Source organism: Homarus americanus, unplaced genomic scaffold (genome assembly GCF_018991925.1).
Source record: "Homarus americanus isolate GMGI-L3 unplaced genomic scaffold, GMGI_Hamer_2.0 scaffold32929, whole genome shotgun sequence".
Taxonomy (NCBI): Eukaryota; Metazoa; Arthropoda; class Malacostraca; order Decapoda; family Nephropidae; genus Homarus; species Homarus americanus.
In genome coordinates this window covers 9666425-9691885 of record NW_024737097.1, presented here as the reverse complement: position 1 = coordinate 9691885, position 25461 = coordinate 9666425, and the positions used below count along the sequence as shown (strand labels likewise).

Here is a 25461-nt window from a genome sequence, read left to right as displayed (position 1 = left end):
CTGCCATGCACAGGCCAACCGGCCTATTGCAGACTCCTTATTTTCTTATGTTCTTATGTTCTTATGGTGACCTTGGAGTGTAGTGTACATTGTTGGCAGATCGCACTGACGGTGTCTAATGTGTATCTTGCGTGTCTAGCATTCATATGAAAAATTGTTTTTTTTTTACTTCATACGCAAATTTGCATATGAAAACCCTAAAGCGATAATTTAGATCATATGCTATTTTATGTATGAAAACCCCAAAAGTGTTAATTACTTGAACCTCACAACAGATGAATGCAAAGAACTCCAATTCTCAGAATAAACCTCCAACAAAATAATTTATCTTCATCATTCTCTCACAAAAACTTCCATTTTAATCTAATGGAGGAATTTATTAGAATCTTGCGTCAACGGTCCACCACTGCCACAACAAATGGTCATGTGGTATAATTATTATTTTTAGGTACAAAAGCTCTCGTCAAGACAGGGCCAACAATAAACAGGGTTCCACAAGTCCCTGAGAACCAGATGAACATACTGGTTTGGGAAATCGGAGTCGAGTCTGTACGTAAATGTCCAATTGAAGATGTTATTGAAGTGGCCAATATTGCCGTAGAGGTAAGATGCTGACTCCATCATCCAGAAGACGTAGCGGGTATGGGGAGACCTGAAGACCAACACACAACATATGAGTTATTACAATAAATTTTGGATTGTGATGACTTGATTAAGTACCCGTGTCTTTGGTTACACCATAACAAGAAACCGGATACCTATCTATAGTCAATACTTGAAGAGAAGATTCGACAAGCACAGGCCACTCAAAATTATTCTTAATGTTACGAAAGGAAATCCTCACAAAGCAGTTTTAAAAGGCATACTTTGCAGGACGAAATCGGACAGATTTGCAACAGCCAATCAGCTGTAACTCTTAAAGATGGGGCGGGGTATATCTTCTCAGCTGGGAAAAAAAACGCACTGTAATCGGTGTTCCCTTCCACTGGCACCTTATGAACAGGATATTGATATGTTCGAAAACCTCACTACAGTGCGTTTTTTCTCAGCTGAGAAGAGATGCCCCGCTCCCTTTTCAAGAGATACAGCTGATTGATTGGCTGTTGCAAATCTGTTCGATTTCGTTCTGAAGTAATGATGTATTTCTAAATGAGTTTATTCATAATCGTTGGGATGACAGTTTCTGACGAGAAAGATATTCAGCTAAATTATATAAAGATACATACATCCATTATTTCAAACATGAGCACGTAGGAATTTTATCAGAAATCTTATACATGAATTATCTGTTAAACTCTGGTAACAAATTTACGCTTTCGTAGGACGCATTTAATATATACTTACTGTATACCAACAATAAGGCATACTAAGACAAATTACGTATCAATATTACTACCTTATGCAAAAACTGATATTTTAAAAGATCAGAATCACATTGAAATATTACACGGCCGTCAGCAGAGGCGGGAAATATGACTGCGAACAACTTCATATTTCCCGCCTCTGCTGACAGCTAGAGCGGCCTAACTCCTCAGTCTGTTACACTCATCCACCAACTTTGAAGGGGCCGTGTAATATTTCAGTGTGCTTCTGATCTTTTAAAATGTTAGTTTTTGCATACTATAGTATTACTGATACGTAATTTATCTTAGTATGCCTTTTTACTTTGTAGTTTCAGTTGGAGTTACTTGTAGTCTTCATTTGCAGTTATCTCAGAGAACTTAATGTTTGCACAAACACTATTTTTTTTTCATTTTACAAAATCTATGCACTCTATGTTGTTGATAATAGGCAACTGTCCTTTTACGAGACAATATAGGAGGTAATTTCCAAAGCTCCTATAACACATCTGTCGAAGGTGGAGGATATGGAAACATCATCTAGCACGTGAGAAGGAATGATAAGCTATGCAAAGTTGGCGTTTATCTAGTTAATTCAGGTAGTGAAAATCATACAATAAATATATGTAGATAGGCCACAATTATATACAGTAAGTACTACTGTCTACAGGTATCTGTTGACAGGGACTATTACACCTAACATAAACCAAGCAAATTAACCCAACATAAACCAAAAACCTAAACTATCATAGAACCAAGTAACTTAACCTAACATAAACCAAACAACCTAACCTAATATAAACCAAGCAACCTAACCTATCCTAAAAAACCAAGCAACCTAACTTAACATAAACCTAGCAACCTAACCTAACCTAACATAAACCAAATAACCTAACCTAACATATACCAAACAACCTAATCTAACCTTAACCTAACCTAACATAAACCAAATAACCTAACCTAACATATACCAAACAACCTAATCTAACCTTACCAAACAACCTAATCTAACCTAACAAAACCTAAACCTAACCTGACTTAAACCAAGCAACCTAATCGAACCTAATTTAACATGTAATTTACTTGGCACACATTATTTCATCTTGATGGATGTTTGACTTAATGTTGTCAAGTGTATAAAATTATTTCGCTCATTTACGTTGACTGAATCTATATAAAGGAAATATAAGTGCTAAGGCTGAATATTGGGTACTACTGAAGTAATAACTATTTGGTATCAGTTATCCTTCAACCTGTTCCGATCTCAAATTGTTTATTTTCTTCAGTAAACTAAAACCATTTACCATATTTTTTTCGCCATTGACTAGCGTAAGATGTTTCATAAAATTTAATTGTTGATGTACTAATTATTAACCTTGGTATACGCTTAAAAACCTTCAGTTTTGAATCGCAGACTCACAACATTAAAACATCAATGATAAACGTATCTTTCAAGTACTCTTTCTTTACCTGACAGTAGGAAGCGATTTGTCATTTGATCTAAAGTGCCACACAAGAGCGTCAATCTCCTCCAGCGGAAATCGGGATCGGTCGCCTGTGGTGAAGCAAGTATTGACCCGGCAGCCAGCACGCAAGAAGGGCTCACGACCGAACCCGAACCCAAAGTGCTTGTTACTGTAACCCTGAGAATATAAGAAAATATCCATGGTATGTTTCTGATGTACTTATCAATATTTTCGCTTTTCAACAGTTTTGTAGCAAGAGTGCTTATATTTGTCTTTAATAAGCAAGAATTCTAATGAAATTCGAAACTTAATACAAGTAAATATCAGTGATGATGGGAGTCTGAAGCTACTGAATTTCCATAATTCCTTCGTGACATCATAGTTGTACTCGTAACTAATGTAGGGAAAATAGTGACAGAATACATTAAAATAAAATATGTTCTGTTATGAGGTGATATTTACACTAGGTTAGCTCTTGTCATAGACTAGCTAGAATTAAGATTTTTTCTTTTCATGTATATTCGTTAGCAATCTCTTAGTTCTATTTCTGAAAAATTTTACGTTGTTATGCACTGAAAAATCTTAGTTGTTGAGGCTCTGTAATAATGTGTAACATCAATTTCTCTTTGTGTTTAGAAATGTACTGTATCTTAAACAAAGAAAACAAGCAGCAGGCCGTGTAGGGGTAACTCACATCATTCCAAAAGAGTATTTTCTTCAACTGAGGATTATTATTAGTGTTGAGTGCATCGTTGGTCTCGGGCGTCTCTTTAAACAGATCTACAGGTGATTGTTTTATTTGCTTTAAATTCAGTTCCTCGTATGGTAGATGTGAATCCCCAGGCTGTAGTGGCAGATGAACACTGTTGATGTCTTTAGAGGTGATTGTCTCTGAGCTTGATGGTTGGCGTGCAGTAACCATGCCCTGAGAAGTCCCTGACTTTGGTGGTAGGTGTGTCATCAAGGTTTCCTTGGCCTCTGGGTTTCCCTCACTTTGTGTTCCTCTTTTTATGACAGGATCTTGTGTCTTCTTATTTCTGTAAAGAGCCAATTCAGTATTCTTGAGACAGGTGTGTCAGTATACAGAACTACAGTAATCTTACGGACAGATCTCGTCAGGTTGTCTCTCGTGAATGGCGTGAAATTGCCCTAGTCATGTTGTCTCCTTTTCGAGTATAGATTAGGTCAGGTTTCTCGAGAATCATGCAATTCTCAACCATCGCGATAGATACCGTAAGAGATTTGTTACCGAGATTAACCTCGGCCTGTTGATAGAATTTGATATTGTTTGATTATTCCAGTGTTGTACTATCATAATGTGTGAAGTGTAGTTCTTAAATGAAGGCGTAGCTCAGTGAAGTATGAATGATTTATTTGTTAAGCAAGGAGACAATAAATCGCATATACTGTATAGCGGTAAGTGAGTGTGACGAGATATACCTGATGGTACATTTAGCTAACATACCTAGCAATGAGGATCTTTCAATTAGAAACACAACAAAATCGTGCTCTAGATGTTTACTATTAAGATATATTGTATTAATACGAAAATCTTTTGTTTCTGTTGTTGTTGTTGTTGGTGGTGGTGGTGGAATGATGGAGGTAAAGGAACTTGACACTGCAAGTTTTATGAGATATACGAGAAATATTGCAAGATGTGTTAACCACCCGCACAAGGGGACATCGGGATGTTCACCTACACTAAAAAGTTTTTGGGATGTTCAGTATTAGGATTTAGTAAACTAAGAATAAGAAATATGAACTTACAATTAACAAGTTCATGAAGTAAAGAGGAAATTTTACCAGTTTGATATTTATTAGGTGAAACCGTCATACAAATATACAATTGTTTCAGCATGATAGACAATGCAGATATGCAGTTCAGTGTGTATATAGACGGTGTGTAAGCTTTCTGTAATTTAATAACATGTGTATTTACTTATACATGAATTGTTATTATGCTTACTGATTGTACTTTAATCATATTAATGTGTTCTGTACTGGTGCCACAGTCCTGTTCCAGAACTTTCTCTTAAACATGCCCCACTACATCATGACGCCCTTTAGTCAGCATTCTTGCGCCCCGCCACGTCAGTTCATAGCTGGGCTTTGGTTTTATAGTTGGTGATTAATATTTCTCTCACGACCATTTTCCTTTGTGTGTGTTACAGTGACTGTTAACTTTAATATATACAGGTAGTCTATTTTACTAACTATGTGTTTCCCTAGACTTCATCAGTGTCTTGCAGTTATTATTAAGGGTCTTACGGGTAACATAATGACATTTATGTTGCAGGCTCTGCTTGTTTCCTCTCGCTTTAAGCTACTGCCACTGGCTATCCCCATTGGTGAACAGGGAAGCAACCTTGTGTTAGTCTTCCACTGCCAGTACACAGTCTTTTCATCTTCAAGAGTCGTACTGTTCCTCCTCGTGGCAACACACGGTAATTGGGTGCCACGTGACCCCAGGCTAGACCCAGCAGGGGATCTTGGAGAAGCAGTGGACCCCAGAGGGACGGCTCATAGACCCACTAGCATGTGGACACGCCCTGGCGCCTACCAACCACTGCCCCACTGCATTGCGAATTAACCTTGGTAATAAAAGGCTACGGGAATAAACCCCGAACGAAAAATCTGAGGTGGAGCCCCACATCAGGCAGACATGCTTACAGAGCTCCAGTAAGACCCCAACAGTGGAATAGATGAAAGAGGTGACCAACACGGGAACCCAGCGACTACATTGGCGGAAGAAGGCATTGCCTCACTACATAAATCAACTCATGCGCAGCCTTCATCCAGCTCATCATACTTCTCCTCATCATCAAAACCCCTATCCCTATTAAAAGTCCTATGATGACAAAAGAGTGGCGACGGGGACAGGCAGAAATGATAACCAGGAGTCTCTGGTCACAACTCTGCACTTGGGCGGCGTAGATAAGATAGTCGTTTATGACTGGGATCTTAGTGACAGCGCACACCGGTCATGTCTGTGCGACTAAGCAGCCCTTACCAGGAGCCACTCTCCTCACCCCACATGGGGAGGGGGCTAGAAAAGGTGCCCTAAACATAATCTGCCTAAAGAACCAACCTGACTGGTAACTGCACCCAGTTAGGTCATCCTTATGCGGTCGAAAACATATTCACAATAACAGATCAAAGCAAAAACAAACTAAACAACCTCTTATGGTCGTCTCATGGAATGTCAGGACCCTTCTAGATATTGGTACAAATGAGTGCCCTGTAAGAGGAACTACCCCTTGTGGCCAAAGAACTGTCTTAGTATAACATCGATATAGACGCCATTAGTGAGTCCCAGCTTCCAGATGAGGGTCGTCTCACAGAACAGGGGTCCGGCTATACCTTCATCTGGAAGGGTAAGCCTGCTGCGGAAAGAACCTGCATTTACGGAGTTCGCTTTCTTCATTCACCAATCCATCCTTCATAGGCTAACCGAAATGCCAGTTGGGATTAACGAGTGCTTCATGACGCTCAGAATCCCACTGAATCACTCAAGTCATGCCTTCTTCATCAGCGCATACGCCCCAACACTGGATGCAGAGGATGACATCAAGGAGGCCTTTTATGCCGACCTTGACAGAGTGCTAACCTCTATACCCAGAGAAGATAAGGTTGTTCTCCTTGGTGATTTCAATATCAGGGTTGGCAGAGATGCTAACATATGGCAAGGATCTATAAGAAGAGACGGAGTAGGCAAGTGTAATTCCAACGGCCTATTCCTCCTTAGCAAGTGTGCTGCACACAACCTCACTACCACCAATACCTTGTTTACGCTGGCTGACAAGTTCAAGGGTTCTTGACAACACCCACGATCCAAACACTGGAATCTCATTGACTACATCATTGTCAGAGAAAGAGATGTCCTCATCACCCGAGCCACATGTGGCTTACGCCACTGTGACACAAATATTCGGCTCGTCAGAGCCAAACTCTCCTCTTACGTCGTCCCAAAACGGCGAAGGAAACAAGCGTCTAGATGAGACTTTAACACTATAGGAGCCTGGAGGATCGAGCGGTAGCACATGCTTTTAGAGAGCACCTCAATGGTGGGCTTGTAAACAACCTAAGAACAAATACCCAAAATCCGAGTGCCGAATGGGGTCCCATCAAAGCTGTCATCAAAAAATCCTGCAACGAGACCCCCGGCCCGGTCACCAGGATTGGCTTGCTGAAAACTACCCGAAAATCGAAGTACTCATCAATAGTATACGTGCTGCTATCACTGACTGGTAGAACAACTCTAAGTCTCGGACCAGAGCTGAAACCATCACGAGAAGAAAGCAGTGGTCTAGCGGAAACTAATAACCGATTGGTGGAAAAATATAGCATGTGATAATGCAAAAATTTGCGGATCAACACAAAATGCGTGAATTTTTAAATTATGCTAAAACAATATATGGCCCAACTACTCATAGCGTGGCCGCCCTCTGCTCATCCAACGGTAACTCCCTAATAAAAAACGAAGAATCCGTTAGTGCTCAAGAGAGCACTACTATTCGTTGCTCAACCGAAACACCGATGTAGATCTCCTGACTACTCAGGATGTTCCTCAGCACTCCATTCCGGGATGAGGTAGCTACTACCATCAAGCAGACGAAAAATAACAAATTCACAGGGACTCTGCCTACCAGCCGTCTTCACTCTCTCCTGGAGAATATATGGGAGAAGGAGGAAGTCCCCCAAGGGAGACGGGTCTAACCGTGGCAACTACCGTGGGATCATGCTATTGTCTGTAGCTGGCAAGATTATCCATCGAGTCCTCCTAAATAAACTTCTTCCTGAGGCGGAAAACTTCCTCCCAGAATCTCAATGTGGCTTTAGACCATCACGTGGCACCACTAATACGATCTTTGCTGCCCACCATATACAGAAAAAGTGCAGAGAACAGCGTTGTGACTTGTACTTAGCGTTCATTAACTTTACTAAGGCCTTCGGCTCGGACAGCAGGGAAGCTCTCTTGCTACCCACCAATATTCATTGCCAATGTAAGACAACTTCACAATGGCATGAATGGCAGAGTCCTGCACAATGGCACCCAGAATGAGTTCTTCCCTATCCAAACGGGGTTAAGCAGGGATGTGCAGTAACACCAACTCTCTTTTCCATTTTCTTGGCTGCCTTCCTTACTCGTGCCAGTGCCAATTTTGCTGACGGGGTCGAAATCCAGTACCAGATGAAGGGACTTTTAAGCATAAGGTGCTCTACACCAAGTCGCTGGCAAATTATCGGATTGCTCACGGCTGGCTATAGTGTGTCAGAAATTACAAGGGAGGTTAAGGTCACTGAGAGACTTTGGTTAGTCCCGCTGGGAGGAATGAGGGAGCTTAGAAACCGGCCACGGTGATAATTTTGTGTGATTTGATGACTAATTTCAGTTTGTAATGGAATCAATACATATTTGAAGTCTTAATTCATATAAATTATATAATTTTAAGCCTGGGAGACCACGAAGGACAGGCGAGGAGGACATTGGATGGGCTATAGTGATTCTGTAAGACCTGTGTTGGCGAATATTAAAAATAAATGTGATTTCCTCCTTCATATTCAATATTTCTCCTCATATCATGTTATTATAAATATCTCATTACCGTTGTTTAAAACCTAAACTACAACCTGATAAAATGATAATAAGAAAATGGATGACACAGTACAGTGTAATAATAATAAAATAAAGGTCCTCATCTATTATTCTTTCAAACGTGAAAAACCTATGATAATATAGTGAAAAGAAAACAAACATCCATCCTTCCTTTCCTTCTTTCATGAATTTCCCTGCTTCCTTCAATCTCCTACCTCTCCCATGAGCAATTTGCATCACATATCACCCTCTCACCCCCACCCCCCCAACAAACAGCTCTCCCCCAAGCCGACTAGTCCCCCTCTCCACCCTACGTGACTTGCCGTGTAGAAAGGATTTAACCAGGGGCAGAGGTTAGGTGGTGGAGTGGATGATTACTTTTGACCGCCACTGTACAGTGTACTGATCACATTAATACATTTTAGTTACCTTCAGATGAGATGACGCATATTATTCTCAATCGTCCATAAAACAGTTTATTTTCGTGTGTTATCCGTACAAAAGTTTTCTCCAATATTCTTATCAGAGAAAACAACAAAAGATGGCGCCTTTTGTTTAGATTAGTCTTAAGATATGAATTATTCATAAACCTGTATATTAAGATAACTGAGACATTGATGATCATTTAAGTTATTTGTTGTCTGTAACTAATGTGTAAAGTGAGCATATCTGAGCCCCAATGAATCAGGTCTATGTATTTCGTGTTCATAACCCAATATCCAGTCTTTGAGTTGAAGTTGAAGTACATTATTTTGTGTTGCCTATGACTATAAGAGAATGTTATGAATACATTGAATATTCCGAAAAGTTGCAGTTGACAAATGCCTCGACCTGCACTATTGCCACAGCGACTTCCCAGTGCGTGGGTGAAGTATGGAAAGTCTAAAAGAAGAAAAGGAAAGAGAGAAAAAGGTCAAACTAACAAATGCTACTAACGCCTGGGAAGATATTGGAAGCATAATGTGTTGAGCAATGGGAGACGCTGCTGCCAGTATGCCAGATCAGGTTGCTGATGTACCTTTCTGCCTCATTTACACACATTCACAGGGTTTCAATTGTTTTTCTTACTTTGACAACACAACATACATACAGTATATCGTTTCTCACAATTGATTTATATATTTTATTTATGGTCCCTTATTATTAGTAGAATAGTAGTATTAGTAATAGTAGTATTATTATATTTTGATTTAATATTTTCAGTATTTGTATTAATTATTATTATTATTATTATTATTATTATTATTATTATTTCGCCCCGAGACCCTGATGTGGGTCATTGACCTGTGGCCTGGTGGGGTAATCCCATAAAAAAAAAAATATATATATATATATATATATATATATATATATATATATATATATATATATATATATATATATATATATATATATATATATATATATATATATATATATATATATATATATATATATATATATATATATATATATATATATATATATATATATATATATATATATGCTGATAACCACAAGGAAAGAAGAAAACACGAAGTTCCCAAGCGCTTTCGTGTAATTCACATCTTCAGGGGTGAGTACAGACTAGAGAGAGTAATACAAATCAAGGTGTATATATACAGAGGAGGGTGAGACCAGGTCCACAATGGTCAGGTATTAGGTAATGACCCTACTAATCTTTAAATAGCACACAACGGTTGGTGGTCAGGTCAGATGGTCAAGTGACCCGGCCTTCTCACCTGATCACAAATCTTCTTAATTACAAAATTGTCCAGCTTGTACATGCCGTTACTCAAATTCATGTTGAATGCTTCGGTATGTTTAATAAGACTAGATTCTATGATGTTCCTACTATCAATTGAATTACATGGTAATATTGAGGAGGCATTATCCCAGTCAATGCAATGCTTGTTATCCCTCAAATGAACAAACAGACATTGGGTAGAAGAGAGCATTGTGGACACCCTGAATAAAACATTGGGTAGAAGAGAGCATTGTGGACACCCTGAATAAAACATTGGGTAGAAGAGAACATTGTGTACACCCTGAATAAAACTTTGGATAGAAGAGAACATTGTGGACACCCTGAATAAGACATTGGGTAGAAGAGAGTATTGTGTACACCCTGAATAAAACATTGGGCAGAAGAGAACATTGTGGACACCCTGAATAAAACATTGGGTAGAAGAGAACTTTGTGGACACCCTGAATAAGACATTAGGTGGAAGAGAACATTGTGTACACCCTGAATAAAACATTGGGTGGAGGAGAACATTGTGTACACCCTGAATAAGACACTGGGTGGAAGAAAACATTGTGTACACCCTGTACTTACCAAAATGTATTGTTATCGCTGCTAGCACTTACCGCGTCTCTTCGCTGATCCCGAATAACGTTCCTTCATGTCTGAATGATTTCATTGGTAGTAAGATGATAGGGACGTCGTTAGCAGACAGCAGGTAGATCGTAACTATTAGTACAGTTAACGTTACCAACGCTATCAAGAATTTATGCTGCAGAAAGAAAGATTGTATTTAGTTAAGGCATTGGATCACGTGATAGAATATGTTAGATTAATTAGTTATATAATTAGCGTTACAGCTACTATTCAGGTCATCTAAGACGTTTATCATACTGTCATACTTCATCATATATATCAATCATCTTATGTCTAAAGTTTCGTTCTGTCTCTGTCTTTAAGAATTTTCACTAAAGACAAACATACTTTTCCCTGATCTTACAGAAAGCCACGGCATTTTTATCTCACCCGGAAATCAGTATCAACATTTGGCTAAACTTTTATAAAAATAATATTCTGTCAAATAATACTAACTTCCTCTATCACAACTCATACTACTACAGCTTATTCAAACAAATTATAGTCCATTACAGCTCGTGTGCAGGCAATTTAGTTTAATTAAAGGGAACCACTTGGTTCTTCCTTTATCTTAATACCATTTACTTATTTGTACTCATCCATCTGTTACTAGGGACTCATTATTGTTATTAGATTAGTCAGGGGGAAATGTAGAGATGTCTGACTAATTAAATTTATTCAACAAAAGACGTAATATGAAGTTATATGTCTTATCCCTATTTCTATCTAGATATACCGTGGGGGAGGGAATTCACTATACTGAATCGGCTACTTGTGCAATTAACCAGGCCGTTCACATATATTTATTATTTGAGTGTTGATCGACCGTAAGTTCCACTGTATAGGAGTGAATGAGAAAGGGACGGCGTTTATGTATTATAAACGTTAGGTCACGTCCTTACGATATAACTTTCAGTGAGCGACTCAGGAGTGAGGGCCTCGCTGTGCGGGCTTACAGATATGCTGACTATGGGTCTCTCCCTCCTGGGAGAGTTGCCCTCTCACGTGTACAACTCATGTCTTACTCATAGACAGTGGAAAGTTACAGGGGGTGAATCTGAATATAATATCAGATGTATTGACCCATTTATATAATATGTTCTGTTGATGAGACAGGGGCCCATTACAATACACCCGTACGATTACAGACAAACCTCCATCAACCTTGCCGCGCCCAGTACTGTTGTCGCTAGTCCACGCCAGGTGCCCGACCAGACCACACCACACCCAACGCTAAACTGACTGTACATCTAACATTATCTCTTGGCAGTAGAGAGTATATTCTCAGTGTCCAATGATGGTCCGTCTTTCAAAGATTCTTTAGGCATTTTTTTTCACTTATTGTCGAGTTCAAAATATGGGCGTAGTCAAGCCAGTTCTATGGGTGGAGCTATCTCCATGTCACTTGGTTACAGATACTGTAACAACACAGAGCCCCACACGTCAAATTTAAAGTTCCCCTCATAACGACTAGCCGTCGTGCCCATAGGCGTGTGTGGGTGTGACCGTCCCTTTTATTACAAGCTTATCCAAACAATTTATGACCCACTACAGCTTATCCAAACATTTATAGTCCATTACAGCTTATTCAAACAACTTACGACCCGCTACAGCTAATTCAAACAACTTAAGGCCCACTACAGCTTATCCAAACAACTTATGGCTCACAAGAGCTTATTCAAACAGCTTACAACCCACTAAAGCTAGTTCAAACATTTTATGGTCCACTATAGTTTATTTAAACAACTTATGGCCCATTACAGCATATTTAAACAACTTATGGCCCACTACAGCTAATTCAAACAACTTATGATCCACTAGTGCTTATTCAAACGACTTATGGTCCACTACAGCTTATTCAAACCACATATGGCCCACTACAGCTTATTCAACAACTTATAGCCCACTACAGCTTATTTAAACAACTTAGGGCCCACTACAGCTTGTTGTTATGGCCCACTACAGTTTATTTAAAAACCCATGGCCCACTACAGCTAATTTAAACAACTCATGGCCCACTACAGTTTATTTAAACAACTTAGGGCACGCTACAGCTTATCCAAATGGCCCACTACAGCTTATTCAAACAACTCAAAACGTATACCTGTGCTGTCTATGATTTAGCAGAAAGGCCTTTACACACACATTCCTACAGAAAGGTGTAGAGATTTGGTTTATGTTCATAACTTCTGTCAAACAGTCAAACATAATTGCTACACAAGTAATCACAACAACCGTCCTCTCTCCTGAGAGGACCATGATGCTAACTTCACCAATGATATTGTGTGACCATTCATCAGAATGGAAACGTATAGATTTAAAAAAGGGTAAAGTAATTGAATAGCAAAATAATTGTAAATTACGGGTGATCTCGGAAGAAACAGGATTATTCAGAAGTTGTACCTCGGTATATGATGAGTGGGGGCAAATTATTAAAGTCGTGCTGCCAGGTTGTAGAGGAGGTCAGCCAGGCTAGCCTTTTCATAAGTGTTGATCCTGGTAATCTTAAGAGTGTGAGTGAGGAGGTCCTTTTCAAGGAATTAGCTAAGTTTAGGGATATAACATATTATCAAATTTTGTCCTGTGTCCTTTAACTTCCCCTGACCTACATATTATGATAATAATTAACCAGATTTTCCTCACAACTGATGGATAAGTGACAAAAAGTTTATCTCCTTCGTGACGACAGAGCGGTGAGTGAGGTTGTCATTATATTTTGTTTAATAATTATTAATTATAATTGATGGTATACTTCACTAAAAAAACGTGGGTGGCATAGTGTCACACATACATGGTTTTGGCCTGGGTGGCGCATAGCCTCATATATTGTATTGGTATTCATCTATCTGCGCTCGCAAGTCTAGGCCCATGACGTCATGAATTGTAGGTAGGGCCTCACATTCTCAGTGAATTTATTCTGTTCTCCATATATTGATATTGATATTTAGTAATGCGTGCCTTGAAAACTTCTTTTCTTACTCTTACTTGAGTTGTTTTCCATGGAAATTTAATCTAAGAAATTCATAATTAACTATATGTTCTTCAAGACGATTTTACTAGGTCTCCCTAGACAGCCCACTCCTTGTCTGGTCAGTTGGACGACTCGCGTTACCCTGTAGTAATGGTTTGTTATGACTTGTCAATTATTCAGCCTCAAGATACAACTGGGACAACATGAATACTAACACATTCGTAAATCACTTACAATGATTCTAGCTAATTTTAGGTTTACGCTACATGAACAAATTTCCCACGCGATTTTTAAGCTGTCTTTGATTTCTTCTCATTCGAATGAACTCCATTGTAACGTTAAATTTCGATTAACGAACTGCATTCCATAAGGATCTTCAATTCGGTTAACGAAACAAAATTCGGTTAACGAAGTTCTTACGAACCGACCTCAACATGTTTTCGCTTGTACTGACCCGGCAACTAGCTTTAGTATCAGTCCGCCAATACATTAATCGGTTCTAGGGCTTAAATTCCTTACTATTTTAGTAAATATCAAGAAGTTTATACTATTCAATAATTTTAAAAGTTTAATATTCAATTTTTTAGTCATTTTAACAATTATTGAACATAATTGAAGGTAAAGTGACTAGTTTAATGCGCCGCATCCAGCCTCTTAACACAGCAAACAGGAGTTAGTCTCTCTCTGTTTTCACTGGAGGTAACATCTTGCTTGAGACTCTCTTCAACTAAACGCTTTTTTTCTGTGTTTCCAAGCAAATTATTGGTCATTTTGAAATATATTTTACATATTGACAATATATAATGCAGTGCAGTGTTGATTAAAAGAAAATAATCTTGAATTACACCAAGAGAGCTAAAATTTTATGGGTGACCATGTGGTGACTTCTCTTCCACCCCAATGCCTTCTCTTCTTCCTTCTCCTCCACCCCCATTCTAAATCCCATCATCATCATCATCATCCAGGAGCCTTCTACATACACACCTCAAAGTAAGTGAACTTTTCTACCATTTTTGTTGAATTTAGGAAATATTCGGTGAGCTGGAACCAATTACCCAAAAACCCATTGAAACAATGGTTTCGGTTAACGAACGACCTTCTGGATTGAGTTCGTTAATGTTCAGAAATTTCAGAGTAATTTCAGACGCCGCGCCATTGGCGATATTGAGTTCAAGGTCGTCTGAGGGAAGACAGCGTTCCCGTGCTCCAGTACGTAGTGAGAGTTTCTGGAACTAGGCCTATACGATATTAAATGTAATTTACCGAGTTAATAGGGACGCAAATCATGAAATTAAATATCAGTTATTAAATTAAAAATAATTATAGATCATTTCCCAGTCTGAAAATGTTGCATATGTCCTAATTAAGCTGTTAATCGTCTGGTAAATAACTCACTCCTGAAAAGCGTGAACATGTGAGCAAGCGTGGCTTGGGGAGTTGTGAGAGAGGTCAAGCTAGCAGGACCATCTATGTTCTGTACCCAGGAGAGACGGATCGCGTGAACTGGTTCCTTCGTTTATTTAACATCAGTATTAACAAGTAAGTTTTATTCAATCTCAGACAAGGCTAGATAGGGAGGTAGGAACAAACTGTGATGTGAGACAATAGCTAACAGCCCGGGTTTTTTCAGGGTTCTGTAGAGCCCACGTGGTGTGAAAACGTTTACGGTATGATAACGTCCACTGGCGGTATGACTGCGAGTGATGACCGCGATTGATGACTGCCGTTTGACGCCATTGATGATTGATGATTGGCGATGGTCGCAGTTGGAACGATCAGTGCAGCCTTGTCACTGGTTAGCGGGGTTAGCAAGGGATCTCTTGAGTGAACGAGTGCTCCCGACAACTAAAACGACATGGGACCAGCATCAGCATTGGGTGATCAGTTCTCCCCACGTGGGTGCACAACACCACGTCTCTTCGGTCAGCTAGAAGTGTTACCTACTGGCCAGGGTCACCTGCTGGCGTTCTCTCTTCCCGCCCATGGATGCACTGAGTGTACACTGAGGCTATCTGAGTAAATTAATGGTCATACACTGAGACGAGGAGTCTAGGGGATACCTAGAGAAACATTTTATCTCCCTTATTATGGGTGTATGTTGAGTTGGGTGAAGCATGTTACAGGACATAATGTAAGGCGTATTTAGAGTGTGTATGTAGTTAATAATTTTCTTAATATCGTTTATTCCCAGCTCGCAGGGACTGATATTAACCTGTTGAGTGCCCTTAAGGCCTGTTCATGTGTGTAGGCAATAGGTCCTGTAGTTAATACTATTTTTTCAGTTACTGATATTATCTTGCTGTGTGTAGTTTAATATTTCTTAAATAATTTGAATAGTATTGTTTTTAATGTTTGTGTCACTAATTGATGCCAAAGACAGTGCCGGATTTAGACCTGTGGAGGCCCATGGGCAGCCTCTTTGTGGAGGCCCCCCTCATTATAACTACCCAAGGGGGTGGGGTGGCGAGTGAAGGGAGCCTAAACATCTGGGAGTTCCGGGTGGCGCCGTAAGCCCCCCGGGAAAATTTTGAAATTTGAACACTTCTTTGGAGAATTTTGAAGCCATATGCAGTTTTATTGAGGAAATTAGAACACAGCGCCCTGATGGCATTCGTAATGGAAGTGATAATGAAAAAAATATTTTATTTGTTTTTTTAATCTCAATTTCGTTATTCCATGTAGTTCATTTTTAATCAATATATGTTTGTGGAATTCTAAATATATTATTAGCAACACAAACAATAGCATTCATTAAAAATATACTGTTCATAGGAAAACCAGGTATTCATGATTTTCAAGGAGTCGGTATAAAGATGCATATTTTTGTTGTTGATAGTAGGGCAGCTTTGGATTCTTTGAACAGTGGGAGTCCAGTCTTCGAACACATTATTGGTTCATGTAGAAAATTAGTAAATACAATAAGGAAAAATGGCCATAATGTTCAATTTGTATGGGTCCCTTCACATGTTGGCATTGGTCTTAATGAAGCAGTAGATATAATAGCAAAAAGAGCCACGGAAAAGTACGAGATCGACATAATATGTACTAAAACCTTGAAACAATTAAGGAGCAAATTACGGAAAATACAATCAATAGATGATAATTTCAAAAGGAATGAAATATACGACAAAAGTGAAACAATGAAACATTACCATCATGTTCTCATGTAATAAATCATTTTTGTCTAATGTATATTCTCAGCCTTCGTGCTCCTGAACTTTTTCAATAAACCTTTGAGTATTATAATTATTATTATTATTATTATTATTATTATTATACACACAGTGTTTATTCAACAGTCATACTTCCCAAGCTCACCGATGCCTCCCCTGCCCGGTCTTCCTCCCTAAATGCCACACATCGGAAACACCTAGAAAAGGTACAGAAGAGGGCATGCAAGATTATTCCGTCCCCCTCCTACTCCACATATCAAGAAGCCCTTAACACACTGACCCTCTCGGCTCTCTCTGATCATCACCACGACCTCATCTGCAAATTTCGTGAGAAGCTTCTGCACCATCCTCCACCAGGTCCTCCTTCCACCTGAGATCTCTCGTCCGCTAATTGCTGTTCGACACCACAACCACATCCAGCCTATACAAGCACGTAATGATCGCTATAAGAACAACCCAGTCCCAACCACTGTAAAAATTATCAACAACTCGTAGTCAACCAGTGTGTTTACTCCTAGCCAATCTTACCTTTTTGCACTGTTACTATGTTGAAATGCCCTGTAGTATGACCTTCTCCCCACCTTGCTTTATATATCATATTTGTGTCACTAATGTTACTTGTATATTATTTGTCAATCAAGTGCTCCATTCCCCAATTATGGTGCCGCATATTTTCAACCTTCTGGTTGCCATGCTCAATAAACAGTTAATTATTATTATTTTTATTATTATTATTATTATTATTATTATTATTATTATTATTATTATTATTATTATTATTATTATTATTATTATTATTATTATTATTATTATTATTTGTTATCGCCGCTGGCTTCAGCTACACTGCTGGCGTGTGATGCCATTAAATCCTTCGACCCGTGACCTCGCCAGATGCAGAAGTGTTTACAGTCAAGTCCTGGTTCTGCTGAGTGGACTGTCTTCGACTGGTGGCGGTGCTGCCCGCCCCTCCATGAGACAGATCGCCCTCTCTAGTGATGCTGTGAAGACCAGCCTTCTCCTGTCCGAGAATTTGTGCTGGGACGATTTACTCAATAATGTTGCCTCTTGGAACACAATACTGATCTGCATTGACCCGCACTTGTAAGTACAGCCTAAGTGATGACATACCCCTCGGTACTGAAATATTGTTGACTAATTACGCCTACTCGTTTCTGCCGAACTTGGAGTAATAAGAAAATGCAGAATGAAGCGAAGCTAAGATTAATAGAGTTATAAACTTTGTGTTATGTCTGTGTGTTTAATAAATTGTAATTCAGATAAAATTGTGTAAGATTAACTAATTATGTATGAGATGGATCACCATGTATTATTATGAAAGCCTTCTCCTCTGCAAGTTTTGACCACATCAATAAATATTGAATGCGTCAAAAGACGGGTTTCAATTATTCCCTTCGACTTGCCCGTCACCTGAATGTCCTTAACTAAGGCGTTTACATTATTATTATTATTATTATTATTATTATTATTATTATTATTATTATTATTATTATTATTATTATTATTATTATTATTATTATTATTATTATTATTGCACACACTCACACACACACACACACACACACACACACACAATCTCTTTCACCGAGAGAAGATGTCTTTTTCTTTGCGTTTAATAATAAATACTGCCATTTGAAGTTATGAATATGTAATCTTGAGGTTCACATGCTAAACCAGTGTGACTTTGCATTGCAATTCTCCTGCATAAATAAATATCTATCTATCTATCTATCTAAACACGAGCAAGATTACCAGTTTATTCATGGTGATAGTGATGAAACAGGTAGTCGTGGCGATGAAACAGGTAGTCGTGGCGATGAAACAGGTAGTCGTGGCGATGAAACAGGTAGTCGTGGCGATGAAACAGGTAGTCGTGGCGAAGAAAGACCAGACGATGGTTGTGACCAGATGGGCTTGGCGGCAGTAACAATGGTGTGGTAGCCACCGTGCTTTCATCAATTACGTTACACAATGCAGTAACTTGTAATATACTTTCTTATACACACCTGTTTGGGAACATATGATACATTATTATTTGAGTTTTCTTGCCAGTATTTTTATTTTTCGGATATTAGGGATAAGTGCATAAGCGATAACTTCTATGTACGTAAATATCTTTTTTAATCACATTTCTGACTGGCAATTGATAATATAGTACATCATAATACTGTACATATGAATGATCAGATTCATACATTACCTAACCTAACTTATCCTGACATACCCTAACTTATCCTAACGTAACTTTACCTAACCTACTTAAGGTAAAGCTATCTTACGATGGTAAACGTCTTAAGTAAAATAGAGCAAAGTTTACCATATATAAAGAAATTTGTATTAAGTTGTAGATGTAAAAATCAAGTTATCCCGATTTAACAAATATGTCATTAACATTTTAAAAGCTAATCAGATATTAACCCTATTAAGCATAACACACACATTATCACATTGTCAGACCGGATAGACACAGTTACAGCCTCAAAGAATAACATCTAATATCTAATATACTATAGGAATAGGCGTGTGCCTGTTTGTCTGTTTGTGTGTGTGTCTGTTCTGGGCAGCCGAAATGGCACAATCGTTTTTCATCAAACTTGGTGGAAAAATCGCAAAAAAATCGTAGAGTGGAACAAACCTGGTCCCATATCGATGGTTTCTTTAGGAAGCCATTAATTAACCATTTTATTTAAGCTGGAAAATGATGAAAGTCTACGGACTTGGCGCACCCTCCTTCCTCCTCCCCCCACTTTTTTCTTAGTCTACTTTTGTTTTAATGTTGTTTGTATTAGTAAAGGAAGGAAGATGAGTAAATAGAAGAATAAAGAAGGGGAAACAGAAAATAGTTAGAGATCACAGGTGGGGGGAGCTGAGTTTCATCCTGCATCTGGATGCGCAGTTTCAACGTTATCAGACGACCTTACAGCTACAATGTGTACTTATTCCTGTGGGTGACTGTACATGGAAAAGGAGAAGAGATAAAAAGATAATAACAGGAATGAATGGAGAAGATGACTACAATAGATACAGGGTGAATATAGACAGTGAAACAGACCGGAGGTTGACAAAAATAGACAGATTCATACATGCACAAATAGACAATATGGCAACTAACATGACAGACAGACAGCTGACTGACTGGTTCACATTAGACAAACAGGCAGACACACGCCAACAACGGATAAGACATACAGATTTGACGACACAAAGAGTACAGACGGGCTTACAGTCAAACACCACGCAGACGAACAGACAGTTGGGATGGCAATAGACACGACGGATAGACTTGAGACAGATTAGAAGGCATTTATAAACAAGAATAATACCAAATTGACCATAGCTGCGTCAGTGAGGGTAGGAGGTCTTACATCCACCAGCGTAAGTAATAAGACGCATTGAAAACTCACACCCTCGCCGGGAAAGAACATCGATGGTCGGTCAGTCATGTGAGATGGACCTAAAACTGACTAACATAGATGATGGCTATGATGACTCAACACAGGTGATGACTTAAGCAGATGGTGACTAATCTAACCAGAATCAAGGTCACTTCTCTTCATAATATAATTTATCTCGGAATGATCATCGGTGAGTCATAATAATTTTTTTTTTATGACAGTAACCACGACCATGATTATAACAACCATGACCATGAATATAACAACCACGACTATGATTATAACAACCACGACTATGATTATAACACCCACAACCATGATTATAACAACCACGACCATGATTATAACAACCACGAATATGATTATAACAACCAAGAATATGATTGTAACAACCACGACCATGATTATAACAACCACGACCATGATTATAACTGAAGGTTCCAAGTGTTCCCTGAAGAAGGCAGTGATGGGTAGGGAAACACCGGGTAACACTGAAGTCCATTTATTAAAGGATAGGAGAAATACAAGTGGTGACTTGCGTGTGCCATGCACGGCCCACAGAGTCAAACTGAGACTGCCTTGCTATATGGCAGCCTCGGGGCAATGTTGCCACATAACACGTGCAGTGTTGCCACGTAATTACATATATAAATGCTACTCGGCACAGTAGCTTAGATACATAACCTACATCTCCCTCCCCCCTCACGCTCATTGTCTTTGTCTTGAGCGGACTTCTTAGTCCTAAGTCGCTCCAAGCGTCGAGGTGCACTGTGGGGCGGATCCTCGTGAGGTGTAGGGGACTCGTCCTCGGCCAGGGGGCCAGCAGCAGGGGGTGGGACTGGCCGGAGGAAGCGGTGGTTCCTCCACCAGACACGGCCGCTCGGCATCCTGACCTTGTAGTCCCGCGACCGGCCGACGCCCATCACTTTGCCCACCTTGTCCCAACGTGTCGTCGTCGGGTCCAGGACACGGACAAGGGCACCAATCTCCAGTGGCTGAAGAGGGCGGGCATGGTCGTCATACCGAGCCTTGGCGGTCGCAGCTCTCGGCTCTGGTCTGCCACTCCTTCGCAAAGACCTTGGCGGCCTTGGCATGTGCAGGAAAACGGAGAGGGTGACCATACAGGATCTGGGCAGGGGAGCGTCCTGTGTGGGTAGGAGTGGACGCGGGTTCTGGGCAGCTCTGTGCGGCAGCGCCAGGCGCGTCGCTCGTTGATTCACGCATCCTGCTGGCGGTGTACCGAGCAGCTGGGATCTGCTCGGGAAAGTCTCTGGGCACCACGCCTAACTCCTTGCAGTGCTCCCACGACAACAAGGGTGTAGCGAGAGTAAGCTGCACGTCGATCCATCCGTGACACGACCTGTCGCCGTAAGTGATCTTCGCTTGAAAGGAGCCCACAGCGTCCGGCATCTGGGAACCGTCCGCATTGTAGTACTGCAGTTGCGGCGGTGGTCCCAGGCCGCGTTTGGTGGGGCCCAGTTTCTGGAGGTGCTTCAGGCCTATCACCTTAGTATCAGCGCCGGTGTCCGGTATCACCTCGATGTGACCCGACACATCACCGTGTGTGACGGCGACGCGGATGGTAGGGAAAGGGGTAGCCCTGGGGCGTGTGGTCGAGTCCACCCATCTGAAGTGACTCAGCTGCTGCTTGGGGCTGCGTGGGCCATCTGAAGTGGGCTGCGTGCGAACCACCCCGAGGGAAGTGCGCTGCTTTCCTCCTCATCTCGGGCTTTTGGGCTGGGGTTGGCGGCAGCACTTGTCGTAGTGTCCATAGCGACCGCAGGCCTGACACTTGTGGCCTTGTGCAGGGCACCTGTCTGTGTTAGACCAGTGGCCCTTACGGTCACATCCACGACACACGTGCGTCGGCGGCCGGGCATGTCTTGGGGCCATGCTGCTTTCCACAGCTGCCACAGGAAGCACTAGGCAGCCTTCACGTTGTTGGCCGCCTTCTTATCCTTCTTGTACTGTGAGAAAGCTCTCACAGCAGGTGTGGCCCGTAAGGCAGAGGTGGCGGACTTGGTGGCCTCGTATGACCGACATTTAGTCACTACCACCTGCAGTGTGGAGGAAGCGTCCAGGGGGATGAGTCGCTGCACCAACTCTTCTTGCCTGACACCTGCCAAGATCCCGTGCTTGATCCAGGCTTCCTCACATTCCCGGCTGAGCGCCTTGCAGACGTCGATCTCCTCCGACAATCTCTTCAAACGTACAAAAAAGTCGTCAAAGGATTCGTTCTCTGCCTGCTTGCAGCTGGTGACGGCGCGGCGACACAAAGCCTCGTTATTCCGACCCTTAACGTGCTCCTGCAAAAGGTCGAGCACATCCGTCACTGAAGAGGTAGAATCGGGAGGCACTTGCAACGTGTGCTCCAAAACTCTCTGGGTCTCCAGCGACAAACACATCCGCAATTGGATGAGCTGTTTGTTTGGAGGCATGCTGTCAAGGTCCACCATCGTGGAGTAATGTGTCCACCGCCGCCTCCACTCACGAAAAAGCTGAAACGTGACGTCTGGTGCGAGGGAGGGTGGGGGTTGAACAGATGCCTTGGGAGCTGTTGGAGTTGCAAGAGTACCTGGAGGACGCTGGTGTGGTGGGGGAGGGAGGGTACTGGCGCCTTGGTGCGCGATACCTGCGAGTGAGGGAGGGTGGGTTAGCGCCAGGGTTGCCAATAGTGCATCAAAGCGCGACTTTTCCTCCTCTCTTCGTATCTCCTCCCTCTGAAGTTCCATCTCTCTGCGTCTCTCGTCCCTGTAATCCATCCACCTCAGAATTGTGGCAATGTCCGTCGCTGGAGGTGGAGGATGAGAGTCTGCACCCGGTGGAGGGGATGGTGGTGGGGAGTCGTGTCTGCCATCTTGACATTGTCCCTTCTTACCGCCCATCTTAGTATGCTTGAACTGCGTGGTTTAGTATATAAAGTGGCGCCTCATCAGCTCGAACCACATATATATGACATAAACAGCGCAAAAATAACGCATAGAGTCCACTGTTCTGTCCGTGAGTGCGTGCGTGCGTGTGTGTGTGTATGTGTGTGTGTCTCAGAGAGCATCGTGGGCTGGAGCCGCCGAGGAGGTGAGAACGTTAGTGTCATTAACTCGAATACGCTTAATTGCTTCAAACATAGGTTGGATGCTCATATGAGCAATAGGGGTTGGGTGTAAACGGGACTGCCCAGTATGGGCCAATAGGCCCGCTGCAGTTTCCTCCATTCTTATGTTCTTATGTCTCCCCAGATGTCAAGCGAGAAGGGTGTACGCCTGCGTGCTCCGTGGATACCACAAAAAAGAGGCCAATGCACAACTCTCAGCTCTAGACACATTAATACACTGACACTAACACTGCTACCGTCACTAAAACGCACTGTGACGAAGCAACACTGCACGTCGCGGCGAAACACAACTCAACACAACACAACACACTAAGAGTTGACGCGCACATCGCCGGCAGTCGCACACCGCCGGCTAACTGTCCATTGTTCACACTTGTAAGTCCACAGATCCTACTCACTGCGCCATGAAGGTTCCAAGTGTTCCCTGAAGAAGGCAGTGATGGGTAGGGAAACACCGGGTAACACTGAAGTCCATTTATTAACGGATAGGAGAAATACAAGTGGTGACTTGCGTGTGCCATGCACGGCCCACAGAGTCAGACTGAGACTGCCTTGCCATATGGCAGCCTCGGGGCAATGTTGCCACATAACACGTGCAGTTTTGCCACGAAATTACATATATAAATGCTACTCGGCACAGTAGCTTATTTACAAGGTTGCTACTCGGCACAGTAGCATAGATACATAACCTACAATAACAGCCACGACCATCTATCTAATATACTATAGGAATAGCCGTGTGTCTATGTGTGTGCCTGTTCTGGGCAGCCATAACGGCACAATCGTTTTTCATCAAACTTGGTGGAAAAATTGCAAAAAAATTCGTAGAGCTGAACAAACCTGGTCCCATGTCGATGGTTTCTTTAGGAAAGCATTAATTAACCATTTTATTTACGCTGATAAACGATGTCGCTGTACGCCTTAGTAAACTGTACCGCCGGACTCGCCACCGGGCAAGAAGGGCCCAGGATCACTTGTGTTTTATCTACTGACTGATGGTGGCCAATATCAATGATAATGTTATGTTAAAAGTAATAAAGTATAAATATGCTCTACCATAATGGTAGAGTGTATTTCATCAATGGTAAAATGGTAGTACCAGTTAACCATTGATCATCTGTAAATTGTGTATTTCATAAAGGATATGCATATACAGTAGAAATGCCATATAAGGGATTGTTCACGTAATCGAGGTATCTGGCACACGCTATGGGTGTTCGTGCATACGTGTCTCCGACGTTGCCGTGTTGGCCAAAACTGGCTGGCTTAAGAATTTGATCGCGACTGTACGTGCATCTTTGTGAATCACCCTGTATATCACTTGTTGTTTACTATAAGTCACCTGCTGGTCAATATATAACACATGTTGGTCACTATAGATGACTTGTTGGTCACAATATATTACCTGATAGTCATATATAACATCTGTTGGTCACTATATATCACTTGATCGTCACTATATAACACTTGTTGGTCACTATGTATCACCTGTTGGTCACTATATACTGTATCACCTGCTCGTATCTTTCTATCATAGTTGCCACTTGTTTTAGGTTTTACACACACACACACAAACGGACCTCCTTTTTACCTTCAGTGACGAGGAGTCAGACACAACTGTGCCTAATCCACAGTTCTAATGAATGACACCGCGCCGCACCGCTTATCTACACTATCTTATCTCCGGTTGTTTTTCAGAGAGAGAAACATAAGCATTATTCGCAAATTTTCTTTCTGTTATATAATTCATGGCATGACACATCCTGAGTTCCATGAATACGTTGATATAAGCTTTAAGGGGAGATATTCACCTGTACCTCACTAAGGCTCTTCAGTAACTAAGGAGCGTCTTCAAGGTTAGTAAATGTTGATATTAAAGTGTGTTACTGAGCGTTAACAACTGATGTAGGGTCTTTAAGCGCTTATTCTCGTTAGTTTAACAAATTTATTGACAAAGCTTATTCTAGGTTGGTAAATACACGACAGTGTTCATCAACACTGGACACTGACTTGGACGAGTACCGTAAACGA

At 41.1% G+C, this 25461-nt stretch overlaps 1 protein-coding gene across 3 annotated transcripts in view; it reads right to left on the bottom strand.

The window, feature by feature from the left end:
* Nucleotides 1–25067, bottom strand: part of LOC121873197 (alpha-(1,3)-fucosyltransferase C-like) — a 45741-nt gene extending 20674 nt beyond the window's left edge. For all 3 annotated transcript variants that reach the window (XM_042376549.1, XM_042376548.1, XM_042376547.1), the window contains exons 1-6: nt 25022–25067; nt 18676–18929; nt 10752–10897; nt 3501–3843; nt 2811–2983; nt 524–652 (exon numbers count right to left, since the gene is read on the bottom strand). In XM_042376549.1, the coding sequence (XP_042232483.1) occupies nt 524–652; nt 2811–2983; nt 3501–3843; nt 10752–10897; nt 18676–18879 (995 nt within the window). In that variant the 5' untranslated portion in view covers nt 18880–18929; nt 25022–25067. The remainder of the gene's footprint in view (nt 1–523; nt 653–2810; nt 2984–3500; nt 3844–10751; nt 10898–18675; nt 18930–25021) is intronic.
* Between the last annotated feature and the right edge of the window lie 394 nt (nt 25068–25461).